The sequence below is a fragment of the Octodon degus genome, unplaced genomic scaffold (assembly GCF_000260255.1).
Source record: "Octodon degus isolate 3935 unplaced genomic scaffold, OctDeg1.0 scaffold00002, whole genome shotgun sequence".
Classification (NCBI taxonomy): Eukaryota; Metazoa; Chordata; class Mammalia; order Rodentia; family Octodontidae; genus Octodon; species Octodon degus.
In genome coordinates this window covers 18,069,152-18,091,470 of record NW_004524578.1, presented here as the reverse complement: position 1 = coordinate 18,091,470, position 22,319 = coordinate 18,069,152, and the positions used below count along the sequence as shown (strand labels likewise).

At 43.6% G+C, this 22,319-nt stretch overlaps 2 protein-coding genes across 2 annotated transcripts in view; one reads left to right on the top strand and one right to left on the bottom strand.

The window, feature by feature from the left end:
* The first annotated feature begins 48 nt into the window (after positions 1-48).
* On the top strand, positions 49-7,721 carry Mrpl46 (mitochondrial ribosomal protein L46). Its single transcript, XM_004623282.2, has 4 exons — positions 49-277; positions 1,393-1,582; positions 2,168-2,341; positions 7,080-7,721. The coding sequence occupies exons 1-4, from the start codon at positions 50-52 to the stop codon at positions 7,328-7,330; spliced, it is 843 nt and encodes a 280-aa protein (XP_004623339.1). The 5' UTR covers position 49; the 3' UTR covers positions 7,331-7,721.
* A 12,260-nt stretch (positions 7,722-19,981) lies between these two features.
* The window catches only part of LOC101581454 (protein CBFA2T2-like), a 4,831-nt gene continuing 2,493 nt past the window's right edge, over positions 19,982-22,319 (bottom strand). The window contains exon 2 of the mRNA XM_023712320.1: positions 19,982-20,019. Within this exon, the coding sequence (XP_023568088.1) occupies positions 19,982-20,019 (38 nt within the window). The remainder of the gene's footprint in view (positions 20,020-22,319) is intronic.

The window sequence follows — 22,319 nt, the reverse complement described above, 5'->3', positions numbered from 1 at the left end:
GCTGAAAGTTCCTCTGGGAGCCGCAGGGCATTTTGGGAAAGGCAGAAAGATGGCGGCGCCCGTGAGGATCGCTCTGTTCGGCTTGACGAGAGGCTGGCGGCAATTCGAGAGGCTCTGGGCAGGTGGCTTGGGTTCTCGCAGCCTCTCTCTTGAGACCTCTCCCTCAAACAACAGGTCACCGTGGCGTTTATGGGGCGCGTTATGTCTGCAGCGGCCGCCGCTTATCTCCAAGTCTCTGACCCCATTGCAGGAAGAGATGGCTGCTGTGCTGCAGCAGGTAGGACAAATGCGGGCTGAAGGGTGACGGGCGGGAACAGTAGCGCTGGGACTTGGCTCGATCTTGGGTTAGGGACCGATTAGTTTGTGTGACCCGGAGCAAGACATTTCTTATCTCAACCTCAGTGTACCCGTCTGCAAGGTAGAGCTAACTAAATTTGACTTGGGTTGACGCATAGTAAACTTTTAACAGTGTTTTCCTTTCCCTTGTTGTCTAGACAACTCTTTGTTGACGCTTTCCTTTTTTATTCATTTGACGCATTTTGGATTCAGTGGTGACAAGAATCAATCCCTGTTACTAGGAGCTCGCAAAAACTGAGTATGGTGGTTGTGAGGATGCTAAGTTCCCACAGATAATGATTGAAGGATCTTACGTTTACCGAACATTTGAAATTTTTTGGTCTTGGACTATTGAAAGCTATAAACTCTTCTGTGTTTTTCGGTCAAATTACTTACTTGCTTATTACTTTGGCAAAAGTGTCGCTGTTCACTTTATAGCACATGCAGTGTGTGTGTCATTGTGTTGTGATAGAGATCCAATACTGAATAAGACAGTTGCAGCTGTGACTCAGGGTTTTCTGTCAAGTGGATGTGGGGGCAGCCAGTAACCAAATAATCACATAATATTGCAGACTCTGGTGTGTGTTGAAAAGGAACTTACAGTGTGATGTGTTTCACAGAGACACCTAATTTTGAGTTTATGGGAGGTTTCAAGGAGTATCTATTAGAGAAGCTGATGTTTCAGTTGAGTTCAGAAGGATGAGTGGAAATCCCTTGTGAAAAAGAATAGGAGGAAAAACATTCTAGGAAAAAGGAAAGGGCAGGAAAGTAGGATGCTGGGGATAAGATGCTGATCAAAGCCTGGTGGGACTAGGATGTGGTCCTCTGTTCTTTGTAGCAGTCTTGATCCCCAGCTGCATTCTGATGTACTGACAAATGTTAACTCAAGCTTCATGCAGGCAGCCCTTTTTTCTTTTTCTTTTTTGTGTTTGTTTTGATTGCATGATTATTTTGTGATAAACTTCTGAGCCTGTTCACGGATAATGCTATAGCTTCGTTTTACTTGTTCCAGTTTTTTCTTTATTTTGTTGTTTTTGATCCTTTTAATTTTTTCAGATTGAGGTAGAGAGAAGCCTATATTCAGACCATGAACTTCGTGCTCTGGATGAAGCCCAGAGAATGACAAAGAAGAAAGCTGACCTCTATGATGAGGAGGAGGATGAACAGGATATATTGCTTATACAAGATTTAGAAGATTCATGGGAGCAGGCGTTCCTAAAGTTCAAACCTGGAGATCGTATAACAGGTTTGCCTCACATTTGTGTTTTAAGTAACACCTTCAGAAAACAAAACATATCTGAGGAAAATAAATTCTTTTCTTATTGTTTCCATCTATCCTAATACAATTTTAAAAATCCTATGTCAACTTTGGTGTTGAGGTGGCCTTTCTCAGTTAAACTTTGTGAATGTTATCTGAATTTAATTCCTAGTGTAGGCCAGAGTAGCAAAAAACCCTTTTTCTTCTAGTTTTGTGTTTCCTCAGACATCCCTCTTAAAGCAAGGGATTCTGTTACTGTTTCATAGATGAGTGAAGGACAGAGAAAGTGGGGCCACTTAGGTCAGTAATAGCAAACCTAACGGAGCAGCCATATTTGAATTTTTATGGGTGTTGTTTCTTTTTCAGAGTTTGTTTTGCTCTGCAGAGGAAATGTATTGTGAGCCTGTACCCTGAAAGAGGTCAGAGTTAGAGAAATGAGTCAGGGTTGTAATTTGGCTATATGTTCTTTAGAGACAAAGGTTATAGCTCTCCTTAAATGTGCTAAAACTTTTAAGTTTTTTGATTATGATAGATTGACTTTCTTTGCCTCCTCTGACTTATTTTTCTTCACAGAAGCTGATAAAAAAAATGATCGAACCTCACTGCATCGGAAGCTAGACCGAAAACTTGTCCTGTTAGTCAGAGAGAGATTTGGAGATGAGGATGTTTGGTTGCTACCCCAGATAGAGTGGCAGCCAGGGGAGACCCTTCGAGGCACAGCTGAGCGAGCACTGAGCACCCTTTCAGGTGAGTTCCCTGCTTTCTTTAAATCTTGTGGGATTCGCTTCAGAACTGGGTGCAGTGGTGCATGTTTGCCTGCAGTGGCAGCGACTTGAGAGCCTGACGTAGGAGGACTAGTTGTGCCCATGGGTTAATGCCAGCCTGGGCAACATAGTAAGATCTTGTTTCAATTTTTTTGGAAATTTTAGACCAAGCTGGAGAATTTATAGGTTAACTGTGAGAATGAGCTTAAGGATAGCAAATGGGATGGTAAATGTTTTCCACTAGAAAAGTCCAGACAAGGATTTTTTTCCTTAAAATGAGTGAGTCTTATCTTTGTCCCCCTGAGATTTTAGTACATTCAGGACTGATGTTTCTACTGTTCTCTCTGCCTGCTTCTCTTCTTATCCTTGTCGCTTTGCTTGTCAGTACCGTGGCTTATGCATTCATTCAACTAGAAACATTAGTTTTTCTTTACCTCATTCCAACATATGTAAATCTTTGAGTCCTACTTGGTTTGTCCCAAATAGTCCTGTTATTATTCTCTTGGCGTTAGCTCTGACTCTCTTCACTTCTTATGAGACTGGTGTTTCTTAACTGTGGTACTGTTGATGTTCTAAACCAGGTAATTCTTTGTGGAGGGGCTATTCTGTGCACTTTAGGACATTTACAGCATTTCTGACCTCTGTCCACTAGAAGCCAGTAGCACTACTTCATCCTACCCCCTAACCCTCACCCTCAGAATAATAACGAAAGTGTCTCTAGACATTGCCAGGAGAACCACTGTGCTGACCAGTTGAAGCAGATGCTAAGAAGTCATTCTGCTTTTGTGTCGTACCCTTCAGTGCTGCTAACATCAATGTTCTGAAGCACAAATCCCTTGTTACCTCTCTGTATAGAATTTTTAAAGGTTTCTCATAAAAAGTCAGATTTCCAGCATAGCTTATAGACATCCTCTGTGCCTTGTCCCTATTTCGTCAGTCTTCTTCTGACTTGCATTGTTAATATGTATATTTCAAGTTCTGACTTAAAGTTTTTATATTCCTTGACTAATGTGACCTTTTATAGAACTTTGCTTTGAGGCCTGCTGGTTCTTGGCAGAATGTTTTAATTTTTCCTGATGTGCTGCCCAGTTTTTAAGACTGCTCTATAGTTTTCATGCTGGGATCTTCCCTGAGCCTCCATGTAGAGAGAGTGCCTTTTCCTGGGCTTCCATCCCACTTGTGTGTACCATTATTTAGGTTTTGAAACAAACATCTACTCTTTGCCAGGCCATCCTCTCCAGGCACTTGCTTTCTGTGATAAATTGGATGCTACCCTAACTTCCTAGCAGTTTAGGTCCTAATGGAGAAAAGCCCCTTCACTTATGCTATTACACGGTAGTAATTGTTTATTGCACTCTTCTCTCCCTAGCCAGAATTTTGAGTTCGCCGAAAGCCTGGACAGTGTCTGTTCTTCTTTGTGATCTCTATTCTCAGCAAAGTATCTGGTACATAGTAAGTTCTTGCTGAGTGTTGAGTAAATGGATTTTGTGGCATAGGTGTACAGCTAGCTGCTTGACTAGCCCTGGCCCCAGCATAAAGCTGCTAACAAAATGTCAGCAATCAGTGTGTGCCCCCTTGGCCCCTTCTAACCAGGGCCCCTTTGGCCTACAAGAGAGACAGAAAGCCACAGTGGAACGTGGCAGTCTCAGCTATCACATAGGAGTTGCCAGCTGGATTACTTGCCAGGATAATGTGTTTGAGTGCTCAGCCTCCCTCAAGCCTCCAGGATAGATTCTTGTTCTGTTCTACTTCCTTTGTCCAAAATGGAAGAGGCGCCACCTTGGCGCTATGCTTCCCTCCTCTTAAAGTTTCCTTTATAATTAAGTGTAAGTGACAATAATTTAACTTATACTTAATGCATAGAAAATAAAATATTTGTTTATTGCAAACATTTATTACAAATTTGCTAAAGTAATAATATAAAAGTGACAGTGACAAGCTCAATGAATGTATAAGATAAATAGGTTACTTTCTTCACATTGGCTCCATACTTCCAATATTTGTGCAAGATGGAATTTCTAGGGGTGGGATTAATAGGCCAAAACTAGGCACACTTAGTTTTTGATAAGTACTGCCCACTTGTCCTCCAGAAAGCATATATAACAGCTGACATATTAGGAATGCTGTGGGGGCTGCCTTGTTGCCTCTACCCCAAAATGTGTGAAATAGCTTAGACAGATGGTAAAAATGATCTCCTTTGAGGATTAGCACGTTCTCCTTTGGGGATTAGCACACATTGGCTCATCCTGTTGCTAGTGAGAGTAACCATCTTTTTGTATGTTTACTATGTCTTCTTTCATGAACTGCTGTTTAGATCCTTTCCTCATGTTTTAATGAGCTGATTTTCTTTTTGATTTGCTTATATTTTTCAATCCATCTTTTCCAGCTTCTAGCAAAGTAATTTGCATTATTGAATTAAGTTTGGGAAATCCAGAAAAGTATAGAGAAATACTCCAGTATAATTTTCAGATATGTACTGCTCACATTTTATATTGTATGTTAGTGAGGCTACACTGTCTCTTCAAATGCTAGTATTTGTTTAATGATTAAATAGTTCATGTATATGGTGAAAACTTTCTAAACAACATCTTATAAATATAGTATAAGAAATGCTTTTGTCTTCTCAGAACCAACCTCCACTAAGAGTTTTCTTGTTGGTATATGTATATCCTTAGAAATTTTCTCGGCGTATACAAACATAGAAATATTTATTTTTTTGTTTTTTTTATATAGTAGGAGGATGCAGATACACACAGAGTTAAATGCCTTTTCCTCATATAGATTTTAATGTCTTTCCAGATCAACATGTAAAGACTGATTTTAGATGTTTTTAACACCAGCAGACTATTTCATAATGTTTAAGTACTGTCATTTGCTTAGTCTGTTGCTTTTATAAATGAAGTGGCAGGGAACGTCTTGTATGTTCATCTTTGCTCACATGAGCAAATAAGTGTATTTGGGAGGGGATAAGTTCTAGACTTGGCTAGGTGAAAGTGTGTGTACAATTGAAATTGATTTGGCAAATTAGTTATAACATCCCCCTAATTTATATCTCTATAACATGTGCAAAGGTACCATTTTTGCCCCTTAGTCTCTCATACAAACCCAGAAGACCAAAGTTTTTGAACATTATTACTACAGTCTTTTCTCAATATGTGCAAAGGATCAAGTCCTGGCCTTTCTCCTACTCTGTACTTGAATATCTGTGGATCTATAAAGTGGCATAATATTTGCATGTAACCTGCACACATACATCCTCCTGTATACCTTCATTTATCTAGTTACTTATGATACTTGATACGTGTCATGTGAGTAATTATTATACTTCTTGTTTAGAGAATAATGTCACTGTGTTTTCAGTACAGACCCATGACCTGTGGATAAAGAGATAGAAAGGATCAACTACAATGGCATATTATTGTTGTAATGCTGGGAATTGAACCCAGGGCCTTGAGCATGTTAGGCTCAAGTTCTCTTCCACTGAGCTGCATCTCAAACTCATGTGTTATTATTTCTTTAATTACAGAAATTATAATTAAATAATTTAATTATAATTACGGTTAGATTGAGTACCTTTTAATGTATTTATAGGTTGTTGATATATTTACATGTGAACTTCTTGTTTATATGTTTGGGTCATTTTTCTTTGGATTTGATTTTTTTTTCCCCTTGATTTCTAAATGCTCCTCAATATAGTACTTGAAGATATTTCTCATTAAATGTGATGAAAATGCTTTTCCTAGTTTATCATTTTGTCTTTGACTTTGTTGTGCTTTGTATTTCCTTATAGGAAAATACAATTTTTTATAGACAAGTACATGTTTTCATTTTGAGTCTTGTGTAGAATGACCTTTCTTTCTCAGTAATGGGCTGGAGAGATGGCTCAGTAGAATAAGCGCTTGCCTGGCAAGCGCAAGGGACTGAGTTCAATTCCTGATTTTGAAAAAAAAAAGACTTTTTCAGTAATAATACAGAAAATATCCCAGTGTTTTTAAATGAAAAATTTAAAAATACAGAAGAATTCAGGAAATATTAGTTACTCATACAGCCACCATCCAGGATGAAGATATTATTTATGAAAATTAAAAATTTGGTTAAATCTTACATCTGTAGCGTCACTTCGATGTGGTGATACTGCTGATGTTGGCATCCATCCTTTTCCATCGAATTAGCTAGTTCCTCTGATGCCATTTAGCAGTGAATCCTCCCTTTCCCCACCCTTGGAACTGCCTACTAGGATTTAAACCCTAGGCACAGATTGTAGATACTGGCTTTTAGCTTTGCTTATGATGTTTTCACTCAAGAGAAGTCAAATCTGTGGCTCTTTCTTTGTTTTGCTTGTGACATTCCATTGACAGGCAGGTGAACTTCGCTGTGCAGATACCAAGTGTCACCAGCAGTGGAGAGCAGGATGTATGCAGAAGCCGGCCGCTCTCACGCCTAGGAAGTGTTTCTGGAACTGCATTGCTGGCTTTAGTGTGATTTCAGGGGGTAACTTGGCACCTAGGGTGGACCCACTGGATCTGGACGCCATGGACCAGGAAGCATTTGGATTGAGAGGGCAAGTGGCTCTTTTGGGAATGGCCTGTGTCCTCAGTCCTAAGGATTACTTTTATTTCAGGGCTGGAACCTGCATTCATAGAGAATTCTGTGATATTGGAAGCTGGAATAAACTGGACGGTGTGTTTTGTCTCCCAATTGTTTTTTTTTTCCTCCTTTAGAAAACAACATGGAAGCCAAGTTCCTAGGAAATGCACCGTGTGGCCACTACAAGTTCAAGTTCCCCCAGGCAATGCGGACAGAGAGAGACCTCGGGGCCAAAATATTCTTCTTCAAAGCACTACTATTAAATGGAGACTTTTCTCAGGCCGGAAAGAATGGCCATCATGTGTGGGTCAGTAAGGAGGAGCTGGGTGACTATTTGAAACCAAAGTACTTGACCCAGGTTAGGAAATTTCTTCTGGACCTCTGATGACCTGTGGGTGAACCTCAGACAGGTTGGGCCTCGCGGACTTTGGTGTGGTTTCCCCACATATGCAGGGGATGCTGAGCAGGAAACTGAATTTGAAGAATTAAATGAATCTGCCCTGTGTTGGTCTCAGCTGATTTGTCCTGGGGGAACAACTGACTTCTTCCTGCGAAGAGCGATCTCCCAGGGCACCTTTCCATTTTCTCCAATCTGATAATAATTGAGTGTTTTATTACTTTATAGTGAATTAATTGACTTATTGGGCCTAGGAAGAAAGAACAGAAGGAAATAAATTGACCTACAGCCTTGCATTTTGGAAAGCTTCTAGACTTACAAGAAAAACCTCACTATATGGTTATTTTCTATTTTGTTTTTCCTTTCTACTTGATAGGAAGATGTTTTAATCTAGATGAGGAAATAATGCTTTGTTTCCTTTTTCCCTCTCCCTTCTTTTTCTTTCTTTTTTTGGAGACAGGGTCTCACTATGTAGTTCAAACTGGCCCTGAACTCATCATGTAACCCAGATTGGCCTCAAACTCATGGCGATCCTCCTGCCTCAGCCTTCTGAGTGCTGACAACTTTTCTTTCTGAAAAGTGCTTTATGTTTATAAACCAGTCATGTTGTACCTGTTTTGAAGTGGTCTTGTAAAACAAGCAAATTTGGCTTATTACCATCCTATGAAAGGAGGAGTCAGGGCCAGGCCATGCCTTGGCTTGGAGTCATGCTGTATATCGCCTGTGGTATTAGAGGAGAAAGCTGACCTCTTGCTTGTGGGTTGGGTCTTGCGGCTGTTCAGTTTGTTGCTTGGGTCATCACTGCTCCCCATCCCTGAAGGGACAAATAAACATTTTGCTACATGTGGCCAAGAGATTTAGGGAGTCAGATATGTCCGTTTGCCAAGAATTGTGGCTCCAATGGGGAGGCTGCAGTCCTAGATCCCGTCAAACTTTCTGGTTTCCTGTCATCCAACCTTCTGCTCAAGCAGAAGGCCCTTTGATGGGAACTTGGTTTTGGCCTTAGATGTAGCCTTGTGTGTTTACTCAGGGTCAGGGAAATTGCTTTCTGTGGTGAAAGTGAGGTGCCTTGTCCCGTATCGATCTCCTTGCCTTTTGCCTCCTGCAGGTGTTCTTTCCCTCAGTACTGAGGAAGATGAGCCCCAGGACAGCATGTGCATCAAAGGCAGTGGAGCACCCAGGGTGAAGCCTGGACATAGCTGTAGGGCCAGGGTGCACTCTGGGATTTGGACTGTGTCATGTGTGATGTGTACTGTCTGATCTTGGATCTTAGGCTCCTCCAGCCTAGAAGGACAGGAATGACTTTATAACCACACATAAACTGATCAGCTTGTTAACATTCTTTTTTTGTTTTTTTATATAGTGTTGAGGATCAAACCCAGATGCTTGTACATGTTAGGCAGATACTCTGCCACTGGGCTACAGCCCCAGCTTGTAACATTGTTTCTTTAGTGGGATATAGTATGTAAGTAGCCCTTCCACTGTGTTCAGTTAGCTGGGGTAAGGGTGGAAAGGATGAAGCTGGGAATACATCCTGGCCACCCACCCTTTGTTTTAAAAAGCTGGTAAAGAAGGCCCTGCCCATGGCCACATGGTTATTACTTTTGGAACTCATCTCTTCTCAGGCAGTGGTGCGTCTCAGGCTTTGTGACTACCAAGGACCAGTACATGAAATAGCAGGCTGTCACTGCACTGATATCCTCTGGTTTAATTCTGCTGTTTGGGCTCTGGCTATGAAATTCCACAGGTTTTTAAGTGGCCTTCTCCAGATCTCTTCTGTTATTTTTGGAGTGTGATTTTTAGACTGAAAGATATTTAGCATTGTAGTAGAATGGCATTTGTGGAGTGCCATCTTGAACCTTCCACTGGTTGCCAAACATGAGCAAAAATTTTGTTGGGGGGAAGTTGGTTAGGAGCAAAATAAGATATTCTGGAAGAGAGTATGATGCGTGTGGTAGTGCACAGATTAGGATTTGCAGTTTGAAGTGTGTTGCATGCACACACTTGTATGTATCTGACATGTAGAACACTACCCAGCTCACCAGGAGCCTCCTTCAGAGACATAGGCTTAGCCTTGCCACTCCCTTGGTCAGACCTTTCCTCAAATGATTCCAGTGAGTCTGGTTCCCACCTCTGTTAGTACTGTGGATAAAATGCTGCTGTACTTGATAACTTGTTTTTCTGTTATCTTACTGGGTAACTTCCTGCTGGGCCATTTCTGCACCTAGTACGTGCTTGTCCACTTAGCACTTTAGGTTATGTCTGACACCCCAGACCCCAGTTTCAAAAAAAACAAGTCAGCTTCTCTTTTCCTAGGCACCAGACTTTGGAGCCAGAAAATGGTTTTTGAATGTTTTATGTGACTTAAAAGTTACAGCAACTATTATTATTCACAGTGGAATGACTCCTTAGGACCTAGAACAGTGAGAGGACCCTTCCCTAATTGTACATTTTTATCTAGAACCAGCAGTGCAAGCTTTGTTATCCCCTAATTGTACATTTTTATTTAGAACCAGTGGTGCAAGCTTTGTTATCCCCATTTTATCAATGAGAAAACAGACCTAAAGAAGGTAGTTAACTTGCTTAGGATTGCTTGCTAGTAAATAACAGGATCAGAATTCACACTTAGACCATCCATGAGCACAGCTAGTTCTTAACCTGTCTTTTTCATCTGTAAAATGAAGATGTTGTTGTTTCTCTGCTAATGTGGTAATTCATTTGGAAGTACTTAGCGCTGTGCATGGCTAATGCACAGCCTCCTTCTGACAGGGGCTCCTAGTTCTCTTGAATCCATCTGTATCAGCTGTAGCTTTTATAGCCCCCATTTTCACCTTTTCTAGGTTATGCATTGTGGCAACCAAGCATTTCTGACCTATTTGGAAAGGGACACGGGTGATTTGGACATTAATGGATTCCATCAGCCAGTCTCAGAGTGGGTGTGTGGCAGGTCAGTCTCATAACTACGCACAGCTACTCAGGCGTGTTACTCCATCCCACCCTGGGCCTGATGTCCACAGCCACTGTGCAGGCTTATGGGGCACTAAAAACAGAATAGACCTGCTGACCCATTCTATTACCCCAGCAGGGGAAAAAGGAGCGCCGTTGAAAGGTCAGCAACCCAATTATTAAGAGCTCACAGATCGCTAAGCTGCAAGCACACACAGCACGATAAAGCCTGTTTGCTTGAAAGCTCAGGGCAGCCTCAACCCTTCCCTTCTCAGCGTTATTTCTTAGAAGCCCATGGAGCCTGGATTATGGCCAGCCACTTTAGACTTTTAGTCACCTTTTGCCTCCCATGGAATTTCAGTGCTTGAGATAGGAAGTGGGGGAGGAAACTGTGCCTACCCCTGCTTCTAGAAGAGTCTTCCAGCATGGATCCTGCGGTCAGGCTCGCGTAGTTCAGATGAATTGTTGCTGCAGCTGAGGTGGGGACTGACGGGTATCATGAGTCAGGTTGGGCATGGTCCAGTGAGCAAGGGATCTGTACACAAAGTGGGTCAGGAAAACCAGCAATGGGTTTTGTTCAGAAGCTTTGGCAGTACCAACATACCATTGGTCACTGACATAGTGGACCCCCATGCTGCAGCTAGCTGCTGAGTGGCTGGGGTAGGAGAGAGACCTTTTAAACCTTCCTTTGGACTAGTAAGGGGAAAACCCTCCTAGTATAGTCAGCCGAGGTACCCTGAGACTAGGTGCCTTGAGGATAACAGGGATGGCTTAGAACAAGGTGGAAGTAGGAATTTGGAGGCTACCTTCAGATTGGGAAGTATGACAGTCTCCCTCCCCATCACAAGGCAGATTGCAGGTGGAGGGCCAGAGCAGGGCTTTGTGACTGGTCAGCATCATTTGTGGGATAACCACAAGGTGGCAGAGTGTGCCACTTGTTTCTGGATATGGAAGGTCCCTTCAACTGCACCTGGTCTTGGCTGCTGCCTTTGAAGCAGCTCCTGCCTCAGGCTGAGCAGTCTTCAGTCCCTGCCCTCTGGAGTTAAGGGCAGCTGGGAGCTGGCATGTCACCAGCCAGGATAAATTCAGTACTTGGGGTCATCTCTGGGAGTGCTCGGATGGATGCTGTGTCCTCAGGAGAGGAAGGGGACCCAGAGTTCCATGGTATGGGTCCTCTTCGTGTAGCCTCATACTAGGCCTGCTGTCCATTTAATCTGCTTCATTTTAAGTCAGTTGGCAGTATTTTCCCTTGCCATTTCTAGATCAGTAGATGAATTAGAGGCAAAGAGACTGAAGATCCGGTAGTCGATGTGTGGTGGAACCAGGATTTGAACGCGGAGCTGTATGATTCCGGTATCTCTTGTTGCCTAGACACAGCCTGGGTAATAGAATTCTTTAGTTGGTCACTGAGGGACAACTGCTACAGGCCTTTTGGAAAAGTCTGAACTGGGTCATTTTTTTAGACAATGAAGATTTGGAGTATAGAACAATGAGGCTTGTTATGGTTTGTGTCTCGTTCCCCCAAAGCCTCTTACAGTCATGGGGCGGGGACTTCTAGAGTTTGAGATTAACTCATGATCCACTGGGATTATGCGTTTTTTTTTTTTAGTACTGCTGGGATTATGGGTGTGAGTACTTCCCCCAGCCTGGGGCGGATAGCCTGAATGCAATTTAAGAGAGACAGACTTCCTCTCTGTTACCTTTATTGCTGCTACTCCTCCCTTGGCTCTTGCTCTTTGCTGCCACCATGAACTGCTGCTCTCTGCCATGTGTCACTTTGCCTTGGGGCCAGCCGAGTATGGACTGAAACCTCCAGTAACTGTGAGCTGAATAAACCTCTCCTTCCTTCATTTTGGGTGTTGAGTGTTTGTCCCAGCCACGAGAGAAGAGTAACTGAGACGAGGCGTAAGCAGTTGGAGCTTTGAACTTGGAGAACACACTCATGGGCATCATGGTCTTCAAATGTATATGTTGCTTCCATGGGGGTGTCAAATACAGATGTTCCTTGTGTAATGACCTACCAATGTAACAACTGTCCAGACTTAGGACCTGCTGATTGAACTTACGACTTTTTTTTTTTTTTCACATTTCTCTGGATCTTGTTGATGGAGCTGCAGTGTCTTTTTTTTGGTGCAGTATACCTTGTTTATGCAATACTGTGGTGTTCGCTGATTTTTCTGTATAGTACAGTACTGTAGTTTTATGTTGTGTTCCACATTGCTGCAGGTAAGAATTATGCAAATAAAAGCAAAGTCATCAAATTGGAGTTTTCTTTGACCATTTCTTTGTTCTGAGTATTGTGTTTTACGTAGTATTTACCATTCTGCACTGAGTGACCAAGTCCTCTAACAACCTTGTTGCAGGACCAGAACTTGGTCATTAAATAAGGAATGTCTGTGATTATATTTGTCTGAACTAGAGGAAGTAAGGTTAGGGTACAGTAGTAGGAATTTTGAGAAGTTACACATGGGAAAAACTCTTTAACACATTAATGTGAATTCTTGAAACATTCCAGCTACCCTTCAACAGGTATTTGTGGATGAGATTGCTTTTGATACCAGGCACTGGATTTAAAATGGTGAATCAAAATTCTGAACAGTATTCTCACAGTAGTTTAGTAGTAAGATTTGTGTCAGGAAACAGACTCATCAGCGAGCAAAGGGAAGTGTATGCTGTGTACCCAGCCCTATCTGGCCCAGGGAAGGCCTCCCAGACAACCAAGGCTAAACTAAACCCAAAGTGATGAGGAGAGGGAAGCTGGGAAAGGACAGGTGGGAAATGTATGCACAAAGCCCAGAGAGGCCTACGTAAAGTTCTGTGGGCCTGGAGGGCAGTGTCTGTGGGGTTTAGCCTAGTGTCTTACATTCTTAACTGTCCAAGATAGTTTAGGAGTGGTTTTTTTGGAAAAGAGAATGAGTTCATTCTTGTATGGCCACATTTTATGTCAGGGTTGGATTCTAGTGAAAAATATATATTATCAAAGTTACTATGGAAATATTCCTTAGAAAGGTGATATTGGTGACTGGCTGAGGTCTCTGGGGGAATCCAGCATAGCCATGTTTCCTTCTGTGATGGGGCCAGTCATGGTTTGATTGAGCAAGGGGCTCTCCAGCTGGCTTATGTTTGGTGTAAACTCCTAAGTGCTGTCACTAAGGAGAAAATGACTCAGGTCTGTGCCCCCCACCCCTGGAAAGCTTGAGTTGGAGCACTTGGGAGGATATGAAGACTGAGAATTACTCTGAGCATCCAGAGGTGCTCATACAAGACCCAGGTTCAGGATCCACAATGGAATTGCCTCTCCTATCTCTGGCTCACTCTAGACAGGATCCTGGGAAGAACACAATGGATTGAAACAGTATAAAGTATTATTTGTACTATTATTTGTCTTACCTTAAAAATCTCTGCCTAATAGTTTGAATGTGCCAGGGTGAACTGCATATACTATGATTCTACACATTCTGTGCTCTTTCTTATTTCTTTCTTTCTTTCTTTTTTTAATTTTCTTTTTTCTTTTTTTGGCAGAACCAGGGATTGAACTCAGGCCCTTGTACTTGCCAGGGAAGTGCTTATTCCACTGAGCCATCTCCCTGGCCCCCTCTTATTTCTTAATTGTTCCCATAGCTCCCTGTGCACTCCCATCTCCAATGTTAATTGTCTGGTGATGGAACTTGTGTTTTAATCTGTATACTAAGGGATGCTTGGCCTCAAAAGGTGATGAAATAGCTTTGTTTTCCCCTTTGGGGAAAGTTGTTAAACCAACAGTGAGAGTGACTTAAGTGACTAAGTTGGGTCATTCCAACCTCAGCCAACAAGCATATGGGATTATGAGTAGTGATTTGAGATTTTTTATTAAGCATTTAGGCTCTGAAAGTAGATCTAAAAAATTTCACTAAGCCATGGCTGCAACCATAAAATAAGAATTTAACTTTTTAAGGTGACTACTTTGAAAAATATGTGTGTGAAACAAATTTTCTTGTAGTTTCCTTGTGTACAGGCTTTGGACAAGTGTCCTCTGTGATACTGGGTGTAAAGTTTGGGCAAAAACTTAAGATACACTAAGTACAGCGGCTCATGCCTGTGATCCTAGCACTCTGGAAGATGGAGGAGGAGCCACAGGGTTGAGCCCAAGCTGGGCAAATTAGTGACTGAGTGAGGCCTATCTCAGACTAGAAAATACAAACAGGACTGGGAGGTGTAGCTCAGTGCAGAGGCCCTCGGTTTAGTCCCCAGTACTAGAAAAAAAAAAAAAAATAGCATACAGTCTTTGCTGAAAAGAAGACTTATGGTTACCGTCCTCTACCCCATCTATAGAGAACATTTCTGTTCTCCAATTCCTACGTTTTCTCAAAAATCTCTTACACACAAATCATAAATTACAAATCTCTCATACACATTCTTAAACATGATGTCACAGCTTTGCTCATTCGTATCACGTATACACATCCTTGGACGTTCACAGTGCACGTGCACCCCATCACACCTCCCAAGAGCTTAAATATTCTCATCACTTACATACACACCCTTGGGTTGTTCACATCGTACATAAATGCTCAGGTTTGTATTCCTAGCACACAGGGCTACAAGCCTTTGGCATCAATCTGATGCCAAAAGGATATATATATATATATAATTATCACACCAGCCCACACCGTGCACTCTCATCACACACATCTCTGAGTCCAGTATGATACACATGCACATCCTTGAACATTCACATCACACATGTACTCAAGAATATTCACCTCACACACACTTCAGGTCTTCTTCCTATGCCTCAGGTCCTCAGATCTTTCTGCTGTGCTTTGCAATGCACGTGTGTGTGTGTGTGTGTGTGTGTGTGTGTGTGTGTGTGTGTGTTGGGAGATAGGTGTGATGATCCCTGTAAGTTACATTCCTCAAGATTTCTTGCTAACTGGATTTCAGCAGGATTTGATTAATAAGAGGTACTGGTGAGAGATGAGAGAGAAAAAAGCTAAGTACTCTTCCTTATTCTTTGCTTGGGAGATATTTCCACCATCTTTGGGGTCCCAGGTTCTGTTGGCAACCTCCCACTTTCACGTTCCTGCAGAATGGCTGAGGCTCGTGGTAGCACACCACCTCCTTTCTCTATCCGTTCATTTCCAGAAATGGTGGTGGCTTTTGCTAATCTCTGAGTTGCTTCACTGCCCATATTTCTATTTTTCCTTCTGTGCAACATCTTTGTAACCAGATGTCTTTTTAAAATTCCCTTTCTGACCTATCTGACAGGCGACTTTTCTAGCTGGATCCTGACTGATGCTTGGCCAATATCTACACCTTAGAATACCCTCACCTGTGGCTACAGCCTTTCCTCTGATGGTGGTCAGGTCATTGTTGGATTAAACCCTGTTGAAAGTATTCAGTTAGTTGAATGAGCAGCTACAGCAACGACCTCTTTTCCCTCTACTGTTCTTGGATTTTTCTTGGGTTCTAAGATTTTCTTAGGTGTACATTGTTGCATGCCTGCATATCTGAATTTAGAGGTCTTCAGCCCTGTCCAGATGGATTGCAAATGACTACAGTGACAGTACCCAGTCTCCTAGACTCATGATTTTGAATACAGCACTTTTGGAGGTTGGAGGCAGAACTGTGCTTTACCCAGTCACACCCCTGCAACCACATTGGACGATCCAGATGTGATTTCAGAAGCAAGGGAACCAGCTCTATCTGGGTTAAGCAAGAAGAATGGGGCCATCACTCTCCTAAAGGTATAGGTACATTTATGATCTGAGCATGGTTCCCTAAGTTTAAATTCCTACCTTGAAACTGACTTGAGCAAGCCAGTCTCTGCCTCAGCATTGTTGCTTTTTAGAATTATGACATTCTATTACAGATCATTTTTTTGTTTGCAGTAGGCCGAAGGATCTACTCGATGTCGAGTGTGTTACATGTTTGCTGGCACGTGGGCCTCATTGACGCATCTGGAATTTACATGGTCCTGATGGGGCTGCCATAGATGTGGATCAGTGCGGGACCCATGCAGTATATATAGTGTCCACAGGGTGGCGCCACGCACAAATGCATTCGCTGCCCCGGTGCTCCAGGCCAGAAGCTGCGCTGCCTATCTGAAAGCCCCTGTTTCTTCTTCCCCAAAGCCTTAGTGCCAGTGAGCACCAGCAGGCAGATGTCTACCTGTTACAAACGGAGACAAGGCATTGAAAGGCCGCTGCAAACATGCAGCTACGTTGTGAGACAAAAAGCACCAAGGTGTTAACACATTAGGTTAATGCATTAGACTGAGCTAATAAAATTAAACGGAATCAAGAAGAGGGTATAAAAATTCAGGAGAGGTTAAATTTGAAAAGGTAATGAGAACTAGGATAAAGGGCCTCAGCACCAGCATCTAAGCATTTTTCTATGTGTTCGATTCGATTAAATGCATTTTTACTTCGAGCAGACGGATGTGTTAGATTTTCCCTGTAGATTTGCTCTAATTTTCTTGATCTTCTCAAGATGCGGGAGGAAATCAGGGTGACACAAGCATTCCTAACAGGTAGGTGGGGGGTACAGACCTGGAGAATGAAGTGGCATGCTGACTGTCACCAGGACTAGTCACTAGTGATCACAGCCCTGGATGCTAAGCATACAAAGGACACCTTTGGGTACTGGAGTCCATCAATACTGGTGTACTCTGTCACCTCAGGATGGGCGTGGGTGACTGGCCAGCCTCTCCTGGCACGGGACAGGGAGGGGGTAATAGTCTTAGGTTCACAAACACACCATGGATAAAGCCTTATCTGCTTCCATCTTCTCTCTACCCCTAGGGATAGTGGCACCCTGGCAGGGGCAGTCCTTATCTTAGGCATCACACAGAAGGAAGGCCAGGCTGCAAGACTCCAGGGGTTCTGATTCTAGCCTGGACTTTGTCCAGATATCACACGGGGAGTGGCTGGGCCTGGTTTGAGAGCCCTCATGCCTCCCTCACTACAGTGACTCCTCTCAGGGATCTAAGGTGTCCACACTGCCCCGTGCCAGCATCTCCCCCAGGCCCCTGGCAGGGCTTCTTGGCTTTCATGAGACCTGTGGGTAGATCTAGCATGCGAGGCCTGTGGGGTCAGGGAGAGCCAGGCTCTTGGCCCTGCCCAGCTTTTCCTGGGATTACATGATAATACATATGAAGAAACATTAGACCATTCAAGTTTATGGATTATGTAGAAATCAAATTGTAATAATCTCCCCAGCCATCTGGTCCTGATGCAATGAGCCAGGACTTCCCAGAAGCCTCTCAGGTCCTGCAGGGCTGGGGCCAGGACTGGGCGTGCTCCACATGCTGAGGCCAGGCCGGCATTTTTCAAGAGCCATGGAAGGCCAGAAGGGTTTATGCCCTCAGTGTGGGAGAGAGGAGGGCAGGGGAGCTAGAACCAGAGCAGGCATGCTGAAAAGCATTCATTACCAATAATTGTGCATATGGACACTCCACCTGTTTATGTAATGAAGACGACTTTGCATTTGAGAAGGCATAATTAGGCACATTTCTGGAGTGGGAGGGGAATTTTTCTGGCGATTAGACGAGTATCTCTCTCCTTTTGAAAAGAGACCCGAGTAGTGGAGAGCTTGTGGTTGGTGGCGCCCATAGCCTACTGGAGTTTGTGAAGGGAGAAGAAGAGAATTAGCGCAGCCACGTAGAGACATGGGCTCTGGCTCTGGTCCACCAAGTTTGAGCTTGGGTTTGTTTGATGTAGCTACGTGGCCTTAGGTGAGTCACTTGAGTTTTCTATGCCTCAGTTCCTCATCTGTAAGTTGGGTATACTAATAAGCTGTGCCTTTTGGGGTTGCTATGAGATTTAAGTAACTTTATTTATTTATTTATTTATTTATCTTTGCAGTGTTTAGATTAAACCCAGGACCTTGGAATGGTAAGCAAGTGCTTTACCAATAAGCCACACTCCAGCCCTTAAATGTGTATATTTAAAGCTGTTGGAAGGTTGCCTGTCACCTAGTCCCAGAATCCAGGGAACACTCTGAATATGAGTGGAGTTCTAGCTGGTATTTCCACTAACACTTGGACGTGGTGGCCAGTGGGGGTTATGATGGTGGTGTTCTGTTGTTTTGTAATCCTTGGTGATTTGCATGGTGTAAATACTCTATCCAGGTAGATTTTGAGTCACCACTAAATGCAGAATTGGGAAGAGGTACACACAGTTGGCTCCCAAGAGTGGGTGTGAGCGGGGTCCCACAGAGCGTTAGCCCTGTATCCACTGGCATGAGAAGGTTGCTGAAAAATAAATACTACGGAAGATTAGGCTAGCAGGTGAATAGCTGTTGCCTTAGAGCTTTTCCTTATGCCAGTAGCCCTGGCCCCTTTCCTAGTGAGCTGCCCAACCTCCCACTAACCCATTCAGTATCAACTCTGGTTTTCTTGAGGCTTTGCCAGACCAAATAAATTATTTGGGGGATCACAGGCTTGCATCCCACAAAGTGACAAGGCAGTGCACTGAGCATCCCGACCCACCACTCTCAGCTACTTTAACAGAAGCCCCTCCCCTCACTGTCCCCAGGCATGGCTATATCTAGAGACTGAACAGAGCATTAGAGTGTCTATCTCTGTTAGAATGGAGTTTGTACATGGTTTGCTTCAATAATTAAAAATGTAATCAATATGACCTGCTTCACAGGCTTGGAATGCAAACAGTATCACATTTCTTTTATTTCTCCAATTAGTTACTTGAGCAATCTTTATTATTTAAAGTTTCTCTTTTGAGGCTTCCCACCCAGTAGAATTGTTGATGGCTCACTAGAAGGAAATACACTTACTTCCCAATACCAGGCAGACTGAAACAGATTTGGATTCATCAACTAGCTGATAGCTTGGTTTGGTGGCTACCATTGTGCTCTAGCTCAGAGTGCTCCCTGACTGGTACACCAAGGTGGTTGAGTCTCAGCAGGATGGAGCCAGGCAGGCAGCAGAATGGTTAGAAGTGGATAAGAGTGTGGAGGATGGGTCTGTGGTGAGGTGTCCTGTGCATCGCCCAGCCAACTCCAGCCATGTGGAAGCCGGGGCCCTCTGTTACTGTAGCAGAAATGTCCCCCTCAGCCAGTATACTTCAGGTTATTAGTTTCTCAGGTAATAGTTCTGGTTATAGTTCCTGTAACTTTTGTTTCTTAGAAGTGGCTGGTCACTGTGATGTATATAGCTGGTCACTATGGTGGATACTGTAAGAACCAATCCCCAGCTGACAAGCCATTCTGCCTCAGTACTTCCTGCTTGCTTATCCCATGTAAGCCCTAGACCAGCAGAGATCATGGCCTGATGATTTGGGAAATATCCCAATCAGTGCCTTCTGACAGAAAATAAATCTGGCTCCAAATCTTGGGTGTTGTCTTGGTGTTTCTGTTGCTGTTGGTTCAGTGAAGAAAACTGACCATGCTGACCTTTCTGGTTACCAGTTATGGCCCTCATCAGAGTAGGAACCTCTCCAGGTCCCTATGGGAAGGTGTGCCCTTGAGATTTCTTGAGTCCCCTTGGAGGTCTGAAGAAGGATTCTTGGCTCCCCCCTTGAGCAGCTCACATTGGCCCCTAAAAGGAGGAGAGTGCAGTCTGTCTGTGCTTCTGCCTGCCTGCCTGCCCGATTCAGGGCAAACCCCAGGGACACCCCAGTTAGTTGTTAGTCTGTCAGTCCTACTTAGCTCGAGGAGAAGCAAAGTGTGATCAATTCTCATTAGACAGGACCGCCCTCAAGGGAAGGGGTTTGGAATGCTTATCCTCTGAGAACCTGTTGAATGAATGTGTGAGTGAGTAGACTAGAGAGTATAAGCAATAGGTTTCTCCGTCTACCCCAAGACTGAGAAGCACGGGTCATGGTGGCTAACTGGATCCTCACCTGCAGTTCTGCAGTGATCAACCTATGGCAAAACAGAGGGCTTGTACCCTCCTTAGGCTTAGCAAAGTTCAGCCTAAGTCTCCGTGAGGGGCACAGCTAGGTGGGCATCTGAATGGTCAATCTCTCTCTTTGAGGGCACCTACCCTTTGTCTGCTGTGCCATTGTTCAAGGGTACTCAACACCTACTCTAGGGAGGCTGGCCTGCTTACGATATAGGGGAGGAAAAGAGGCTTCTTCTCCCCTCCATTTGGCTCTTGTTTTTTCTATCTTCTGCTGTCTTGAAGTGTTGCCCCTGCGCCATGCCACCCTGTCTTGAAGCCAGATAATTATGGGCTGAAACCGCTCTAAACTATGAGCTAAATAAACCTTTTCTTCCTTAATTTTGGGTGTCAGGGATTTTACCTTAGCAATGGGAGGAATCAAGACAATCACCTTGGACAAGATCTCTAAGCTGTTAACAATGCAGCTATCACCTTGCATTCTGTGGTTTCCAACCCATACACCCTTTTTGGACCCTTGCTCCATTGCCACAAGGGTTTGGGTACTCTCTATTTTCAGGGATGCCCTAGCAACAGATTTGGCTCCAGGATAGCCTGCTTTTCTGTCACTTCCATCTCTGTCACAGTCCCTCATAAAAGAAAGAAAATGAGGCTTCAAAACTATAAAATGTCTGCAGACTGTCAAACTGCTAAAGTATACCTCTCCTCCCTGGAAAGCCAGTTCAGGATCTCTGAGCTACCAGAGCTGCCATGGTTGCCCTCCATATACATTGCTTCAGTCCTTTGTCACCTACAGCCTGCTGCTACACCTGCCTGAACCTAAAGGGTGCCCTTCTTCTGCCTTCCATTGGCTCCTGTCAGCCAACCCTCTTTGCCTTTAAATGGCAAGATTCCAGTTCTGCATTCAAAAGTCAAGTGACCTGAACTCAACCTCCCAGAGGTTCAAAAAGTTGTTTATCCTCTTTGGAGAAGCCCTCACACCTAACCTCACTAGTTTCCCAGGACAAAATATCACCGAACTTATGATTAATGACACCCAAGCTGCCTGTTGGAAAGATATGAAAGCTCTGCTATAATATCTGTCAAAAAACTGGTTACAAGAAAAAACTGCGTATTTCTTGGAGCTGCTATCTTCTGTAGAATCTAGATCCTTACATTTACAAAAGCAGTGATTCTTCCTTGGCCTTCAGCCCCCATGAATGCCCTGTGGCTACCTGTGCAATTGATTGGATCCAGTTGCTGAGGGCTGCCTCCCACCTTTCTTTCATGGCCTAATAGCCACTGCCCTTCTGACCAAAGAAGCTGACAAGCTCTCCCGAGAGCTAGATCTCCTAAGATCTAGCTGTCCCGGTGCCACATGCTGTACTGGACCTCCAGATAACTGTGTTCCATTCAGTCCTGCCATGTATCTGCCCTCCAAGCAGGGCCCATCAGACTATGACCTAAAAATGGACCCCCTGACAGATGTTGGCACGTCCTGTTACAAATGGAAATAGCTCTTTTAGGACAGGCTGGATATGCTGTGGTCACCTCAGACAAAGTTATTTTAGCGAAAGCTCTCTTGTTACTGCTTTCTGCTGCTGTTTGTAAATCTGCCACCAAAGATACCAAGCCTGCACTCTTAACCCCCCTCCAGGGACCCAAGTCACTGAAAGAGCAACCCCAGCCAGAAAAACTTGCCTAGTACTCCTGGAAGATCCACTGTGCATTCTGCACACTTAAGCCACAGCACTGGCACCCGTATCGCCAGCCAGCTCAGGTTTCAGCATCTATGTCATTGAGCCTGACCTCACTCCATTTAAACATGTACAGCTTAACTTAGTTCTTGTCTACACATATTCATGCCCATCCAAGGCTGTCCCTACCTTAGCTGAGAGGGCAATAAAAATTTGTAGGGTCCTTTTGTGAACAATCAGCTGTCAATATGGCCTACCCTTGATCACTGGCAGTGAAAAATGGCCTGCAGAGGTAACTAAATAAAAACTACATGTAGCACACCACCTCAACCTCTAAAAACTTGAAAAGTAAAATATAACCCTATACCAACAGCTTATAACTACATCCATAAAAGTTTACTTAAAAGATCGGCTATAGCTGTAGCCATTCCTGCACACGTATATCACCCAGGCACATGTTAACTACAAGTTTCAGAAGTCTAGCTTTAGATCCATTAGAGATTTTTTTTTTTTTCTT

Bases quoted from the DNA above. Each gene is read 5' to 3' on its own strand.
- Mrpl46 (XM_004623282.2), top strand. From the start codon at position 50: ATGGCGGCGCCCGTGAGGATCGCTCTGTTCGGCTTGACGAGAGGCTGG. The intron at 1,583-2,167 runs GTTTGCCTCACA...TTTTCTTCACAG, and splicing joins ACCTGGAGATCGTATAACAG to AAGCTGATAAAAAAAATGAT. The intron at 2,342-7,079 runs GTGAGTTCCCTG...TTCCTCCTTTAG, and splicing joins AGCACTGAGCACCCTTTCAG to AAAACAACATGGAAGCCAAG.